Source organism: Haliaeetus leucocephalus, unplaced genomic scaffold (genome assembly GCF_000737465.1).
Source record: "Haliaeetus leucocephalus isolate CR32 unplaced genomic scaffold, Haliaeetus_leucocephalus-4.0 Scaffold2, whole genome shotgun sequence".
Taxonomy (NCBI): Eukaryota; Metazoa; Chordata; class Aves; order Accipitriformes; family Accipitridae; genus Haliaeetus; species Haliaeetus leucocephalus.
In genome coordinates, this window is record NW_010972438.1 from 443,531 (window position 1) to 450,938 (window position 7,408).

Below are 7,408 nucleotides of genomic sequence, written 5' to 3' on the forward strand. Positions count from 1 at the left end.
GGCTCTCCTCGGCCGGAGGACCCGCCGCGGCAGCGGCCCCGGGGCCGAGCGGGCTGGCCCCGGGCGTTAAAAGCGCACCTGGCCGGAGGAAGGAGAGTGTCGGGGTGCGGCTGAACCGCCCGGTCCTTCCGTCCAGCCGGGGGAGAGACATCGGCGTTCGCTGCGGTTACCTGGCGTGGTTCGTTTGCGCTGAAATAGCGTTTCACGTTCCTTTTTTTTTTTTTTTCCCGGCTAAAAATGGGGTTTGTCCTCTGAAACTTGCTGGCTCTTTTCCTTCCGCCTGGAGGCACCTGCCCGGGGGTTCGTCGCTCACAGCAGGCGCTGCGGGCCTGCCTGCGTGAGGCAGGGTGCGAGTTCGGAGGGCTCGCTCCTTATTCCAGCACTGGCCTTAGATCTCTTGTTTTCTGGTGAGCTTTGTCACGGCTCGCTGTCATGCAGACAGGTGAAGCGCTGGGAGTAACCTGGGTTTGCTCTGTGCTTCATCTGCTTGGCTTTTGCTCTTTCACAGTTACGTTCTCCATCTCATTACTTGCCAGCGGATAGAGCTACTGGCCTTATACCAGAGAGCTCAGCCTGCCAAACCTGGGTGCCCTGTCTCGCTTCGTGCTTGAGTTTTTGGTTGTTTGAGCCATCAAGTCAGCTTAAGTATGAGGGGTTTTGCTTTTTTTTCTCAGTTTTTACTAGACCTCTGTAAAGCACAGGGAGCTCAACTGATTGATACTATACCCTGGCCAGCTGAAAAAAAAGGTGCATTTTTGCAGAATTACATCCAATTGTCAAGTTGGTTGTCACAAAGAAGAAAGGTTTTCTATTAGCGTAGCTGGTGATTAGTGCTTATATTTCTCTCTCTCCTTGCCTAGATCGAGCGACTGGAAGTCAGCAGCTTAGCGCAGACCTCCAGTGCCGTGGCCTCGAGCACTGATGGCAGCATCAATGCAGACTCTGTTGATGGGACCCCAGATCCTCAGCGTACAAAAGTGGCTATCACACACCTGCAACAGAAGATACTGAAGCTGACCGAGCAGATCAAAATCGAACAAACAGCCCGTGATGATAATGTGGCAGAGTACCTGAAACTGGCCAACAATGCAGACAAGCAACAGAGTGCCCGCATTAAGCAAGTGTTTGAGAAGAAGAATCAAAAGTCAGCCCAGACCATCTTGCAGCTGCAGAAGAAACTAGAACATTACCATCGAAAGCTGCGAGAGATCGAACAGAATGGGATCCCTCGGCAGCCAAAGGATGTCTTCAGGGATATGCATCAGGGTTTGAAAGATGTTGGAGCAAAAGTCACTGGCTTCAGTGAGGGAGTAGTAGACAGTGTAAAAGGTGGGCTTTCCAGTTTCTCCCAAGCCACACATTCAGCAGCTGGAGCTGTGGTTTCCAAACCCCGGGAGATTGCCTCCCTCATAAGGAACAAGTTTGGGAGTGCAGACAACATTGCTAATCTGAAAGACTCCTTAGAGGAAGGGCAGGAAGATGGGACAGGAGGCAAGGCTCTAGGTGTTATTCAGAACTTTCAGTCAAGCCCAAAATATGGCAGTGAAGAGGACTGCTCTAGTGCCACGTCAGGCTCAGTGGGAGCCAACAGCACAACAGGGGGCCCTGTGGGAGCTTCTAGCTCCAAAACAAACACTCTGGATATGCAGAGCTCAGGGTTTGATGCAATACTGCATGAGATTCAAGAAATTCGAGAGACACAGGCAAGACTGGAAGAATCATTTGAGGACCTTAAGGTTCGCTATCAGAGGGATTATTCATTAATAATGCAGACTCTGCAGGAGGAGCGGTACAGGTATGTACTTTTGTACTTTGTTTCAGAATTAAATACTGTGAGTTGCAGAGTACCAAAGTCCTGGATAGTGCTACTCAGCAGGCTGTTCCCAGCAGGGTGATTCAGAGGGGAACATATGCGGTCTTCGCAGGATTTCACCCTCCCAGCTTTGTCTTTTGTAAATATTGTTATCTTGCTCATCTCCCTTTCTGTACAAGAAAGAAATACCAAGGAAAGAGGTTATTTCATAGCGTTTTCAAGATAAAAAGTCAAGCCAAAGAGGTTTAGAAAGGTGTCCCAAAAGACCAGGAGTACATTGGTGCAGTTACTGTTATCCAGACGGTGCTTTGCCCTGCAAAAATCCTGCAAAGGTTTGGGTCAAGGCAAGAGACAGGGAACTATGTGCGGACAGTATCCTGACCCTGCCTCCTCCAACACTCAGATCCATATCTACCAGAGAAAGAAATATCTAGCTTTCTTAGGGCTCTCCAAAAAGATGTGATCTTGCCCATGTGTCAAAACTAGGATATCCCCTTCCCTTCTCCACTCAGGCCCACAGTAGCAGGGTTCAATGAAATGAAGTTAAATTAAACGTCAGGTATTGGCAGTGCTCTTGTCATGGAGGTCACGTGGCTCTGGAATTGGGTAACCCATGTTTCCATCAGCCTTCCACTCGCTGGAAGGAATGGAAAGGCGGAGGAGTTGCTGCAGTACCGCCAATCCCTGATCAGGTCACAGAGGAGAGGTGACAGTGGCTTCAGGGGGGCAGCCCAACAGTGTGGTGTGGCAGCCAGCTTCTCCCTCTACCCCGAGACTACCCCCACCTCCCCTCCAGGAGAGCAATGCAAGGAGAGGTGCTGAGAGAATCCGTGCTGGGTGGGAGAGAGTTCTCAGCAGGCTACCCTCTGCTGTCCAGCGGAACATCTTGCGTCCTCCCCGTCACATGCTGGGAACAAGGGCTCATTCCCAAGCTCTGGAGGGAAGAGTTACCAGCTGCCCTTCTGCAGCCATTCAGGACGCTTCAGTCTAAATCAACAGGGTTCTTAAACTGCGCTTTTTAAGCTTTAAATAACAAATGAAGGGGTCCAGGTCCTCATTCTGATGAAGGACAGCAGGCTTTTGTAATGAGGTTGCTTATGGCCTTTGTCACTTCAGCCAGGCTGTGAAGCACAACCTGTGAGGCTCAGCAGAGCTGCTGGGTGTGGGGACAGGCTTTCTGAAGTACCACTTGCTGTGTTGGTTTGCGCAGTACAACATGGAGTTGCCCTACAGCCCTTTAGACATGCTGGTGCCAGATCATTGGAAAAACATTTGAAAAGGCTTAGCTTGCTAGGATCTTGTAGAGACAGCAAGCTTTCTGTGTGCTTTGCAAAGCTTGGATAGACAAAGCCAGACCAACACCACTTTCTAATCCCACTTTGCAACAATCAGCGGTTTGACTGAAACAGGCACCCAGCACAGCAACTTTGGTTCCTAGTGCCTCATTGTCATAAAGTCACATAACGAAGCAATGTGGAGTTTGATCTTCTGCTCCCCAGTAGAAAGGGATCCTGTTGTCTGTTGCTGAGTAGTTTGTTGTTTCACGCACACAGCAGCATCCATTCATGGTGGAATGCTATATGCAAGCACGGTACAGCTGAAGGAGCGGCCTGAAAGTACAATAGAAGACCATGGGGAGTGATGTATCTTGTCAGCTAAACTGGCTAGTTATTCCCTGAAACCATTTAGCAAGGTTCACGTAGGTCCTCATACTAGTGCAATGAGAAGTCGTATCTGTCATGTGCTGTTAACCTTTACTGAGTGCTCCCCTGAGGTGAGCCCAGAGCCTTGCCACTAACCAAGGCAGCCTAGAGTGAAAAGCTTCCAGGATAATCTGTATTTGGCTTATAAATGCTTAAAAAAGATAGTAACTTAGACATGCCATTTGGAATGCTGATGCAAATTAATTAAAGGTGTGGCCTTTAGAGAGGACCAGTTAAACCACACTCGGTGCCATTGTCTCTGCAGGCTTTCAGATGTGAGCAGGTAACTGCATGATCCGCAAGATGCTCATGGGTTAATCACAGTGAGAATAATACATTATTGTACAAATCTAGATTATTGTTTGATAGCTTCTGTATTTTAGAACATCATGAAGATAAAAGCCAACATCACCCTGAGAAGTGGAAGATTACGTGATGTGTCCGAGGGCAGGGAGGATGCTGCTGCCTTGGCGGGGAGGGTTGGCACCTGTTCCTCCAACTAGGAACCTCTCTCATTCCTCTGCTCTCTTCAGAAAAAATGGGAAGATGGGAATGGCGGTTGTGGTTTGAAGCTGGGAGTCTGGGAATTCAAATTAATGATAACTGGCTTTAAAAGCTATAAATACCTCATAAGTCTGCTCTATTTCTGGGAAGCTTTCAGAAACAAGCACTGAGTTCAGTTAGAGCTTAAAAAAAAGAAGTATTTCGAGAAGCCTTTGCTAGTAGGACAGCACTGAGTGTTTGTATTGTACCTGGAAGCTGGAACAAAGCACGGGCCATGACATTTTCTCACCCGGTCTTTGGTCCATTTCCTCTTTCTTAGATGTTCTACTTTTTTGCAGGTTCTGATCTTTTTTCCTTGCGTGTTTGTGCAGTTTCTGTTTATCAGCCATGGCTTGCCTCACAGGTTTTCCACGACCACCTCAGTCTCCTCCCTGCTTCCAGATCTTGCCTATCAATCCGCGTAGCTGCCGGTTTGCTAAGTGGCTCTGGGGCAGGGACTTGCTGGTGCAGTCGCTCCAGTTCTCCCACCCGGGTGCTGCAGGGTGCCCAGGCTGGCCCGGCGGCACCTCAAGGCCGGGGTGAGCTGTGCTGCCCTGCCCGCCCGCTGGCAGCACGTGCCGGCCCCGGAGCACTGCGCTGCTCGGCCGGGGCTGAGTCACGGAGGAAGGAAGATTCTGGCGGCGCCTTGGCCGTCATTGTGTTTCTTCTGCACCGGGAGCGGACGCTGAAATAGCCTGTTGCTTATCTCATCGGTTGGAAGGTGGTGGTTGTTTACTGATACAAGCAGGGACTTTCTGTGCTATTGAGACTGAAATAAAGTTCCTGCTGAGTATTTTCATCTTGCTTGTCCCTTTAGGAACCTGTTTGTACGTGGTGAAGTCATGAGCTCACATATTTGGAGTGTGGCCAGTCTGAGGGTTTGGGTTTCTTCCCAAGCCCAGCATCCTTGGAAAGGGCATTTAGGTCTCCCATGCTCCTGTCAGGAGAAATCCATCAGCCAAAATGCTAGGCGCTGGTGCTTTCATTTATCTGATTTTTTTGCTGTAGTCTAATTGTTGGAATTCAGTCTGTTCTCATGATTTATTTTAAAAAAGATCTAAGTTGCTAAATCTTTGAGGTCTAGAAGGGTTGAAGAGGCCTTTCTGGAGTGTGGCCGGGCAGCAAAGGCAGCATGTTGGGTCAGGCAGGCGCTCACGCAGCCATGAAGGCACTGAAACGTCCCTGCCAGGGGAGGTTCGGAGCTAGAAGCACAGTGTGATGCGGACACTGAGAGCAGCTCGTGCTCCCTCGGGAGCAAGCTCTGTCCCTTGTGTATTGTCTAGATAGAAGACTTGGAGTATATTGCAAATAGATACTGCTTTTAGCTATTACTCTGCTATTGAAAGCAGCATGTTCAGTAGCGTAAAAAAATTATTTGGATGACAAGTAAGGATCAGATGAAATTTTGTATGACATGGCTATAAAAAAAAAGGTCCATCTCAAGAGATCCTTGAAGAGAGGTATTAAACTCTGTTCACAGTGTACAGTGAAGATCTTTTAGCATCAGTTTGGTCAGTTCTTTACTCACCAGAACACATGCTGAGTGCAGATAAAATGTCTTTTTCATCACATCTCTCCTTTACATACACTGTATTAGCCATGTATTTTGCAGCTATTACTTTAAAATGCCTTAAAGCTCTTTAAAACAAAACAAAACAAAAAGAGATGTTCATAAGTGTGTTTCTTAGCCTTTTTCAAATCAGTTCTCTGATTCCCAAGCAGTGAGCCTCAGAAAATGTGTGGAAATCTAACATGGCTTTTTTAAATGAAGTGTTCCCATATCCCATACATCAGCCGAGCACCCCAGCAGTTTACTGGGTGTCTCCCATATGAACATCTCTGATGATCTCTGAGATAGTTGTGACAGTCGGCACTAGCCTGTTACACAGAAAAGTTTCTGTGCTGGAGTTCGTTAATCTAGAGGCTAGTAACTCTAAGGAGAAATGTCACATTTTCGCTAGTGAAAAAATAATTCTTGGACTCCAGTGAGGAATTTTTCCTTACCTGAAATAAAGGTGGGATTTGATCATTCAGGGCACTGCTATATTCATAGACACATTTAGAGTCTGTTGTGTAGACACTGGCACTCATATGTTAGAGAGGAAAGGGTGAGTATAACCTTAACCCTCTTGACAGGTGTCCTATCCCTTTTATTTTTGTAATACCTCTGCGTTAAATGTGAACTGTCCTTCAGTCGGAAAACCCTGGCTTCAGGCCCCGTAAGTCACATGAACCCCTCTTAGCTTTTCAATTTTGAACACCAGTAGAAAACAGTAGGAAAAAACCCAGCATTTCCTAAACTGTAGATAAGGGGGCAAGGAGTGAAAAGGAGATGAATGGAGGAAGTATAATTTCAAAAATAAGTCTGGGTAAGTTGTGGGGGTGTTTTTTTGTTTGTTTGTTCTAAATAACCCAATTCCAGCAGTTGTCCAACACACCACGTGTGCAGATGATTCTTGGGGGCAAACTGCAAAAGCTCTGGGGTCAAGCAGGGAAATGAAATGTGGTTCAGGAACAAGCCGGTAGTCCTGCATTCAGGGCAGGGAGGACTGGAACCAAGCCGTTTGCTAATGTTATGCTTAAATTCTTAACTATACGGATTTGCAGGGTTTCCTTATGTTTCGTGTAGATTGAGGTAGTTTTGAAGTTATTAAAATACAATTGTTTCTTCTTAGAGAACAGGATTTAAGCTGCCTGGTAACAGCGGTTTTATGAAGGGCATTTATGTGGAGGAGGTTAAAAGACATAATCATGATGTTTTCAGAAATGCTTAAGTCCCTTTTTGTGTAATAAACCCACTGGAGAATTTTGTAATATATTAACAAACTGAATAGATTTCAAGTAATTGATGCTGCCTTTGGGACTTGGAGTGGGTTTAGTTGTGATTTCTTGGTTGTTGGCAAGTTGGGTTTTTTTAAGTTGGGTGGGAGCAAATGGCAATATTAATTATCTGGGCTCCTTCTTCATTAGCCAGTCTTCACATGGTATTCCCTTGTTTGCACCTTGTTGTTCTTGGGAAACCAGTTTTCTTGTGTGTGCTGTCTTGGTTGCACAGCTATTGTGGCACCTTTCTGGGCTGAGCTGTGTCAGCTGGTGGTTGTCTTAGTCTCTCTACTGGTTGACCACATGTGTGTCATTGCTGGAAATTGTCATGCTATGTCTGACCCCTCCTTAGTTTAAAGCAATATTGCTTTGGGAATGTAAATGAAAATTCTGTTCAGACTTCTGAATTAAAAACAAAACCCCAAGACTATTTTTGAAGGCTAGCTTTTGCGTACAGATTCTGAATATTTAGCTTGTGAAGCACCAAAAAAATCCGGGGGGGGGGGGGGGGGGGGGGGGGAGGGGG

The 7,408-nt window shown here is 46.9% G+C and overlaps 1 protein-coding gene across 7 annotated transcripts in view; it reads left to right on the plus strand.

The window, feature by feature from the left end:
- The window catches only part of TMCC1 (transmembrane and coiled-coil domain family 1), a 121,675-nt gene that overhangs the window by 108,851 nt on the left and 5,416 nt on the right, over positions 1-7,408 (plus strand). For all 7 annotated transcript variants that reach the window (XM_010570105.1, XM_010570116.1, XM_010570097.1 and 4 more), the window contains one exon: positions 861-1,795. In XM_010570105.1, the coding sequence (XP_010568407.1) occupies positions 861-1,795 (935 nt within the window). The remainder of the gene's footprint in view (positions 1-860; positions 1,796-7,408) is intronic.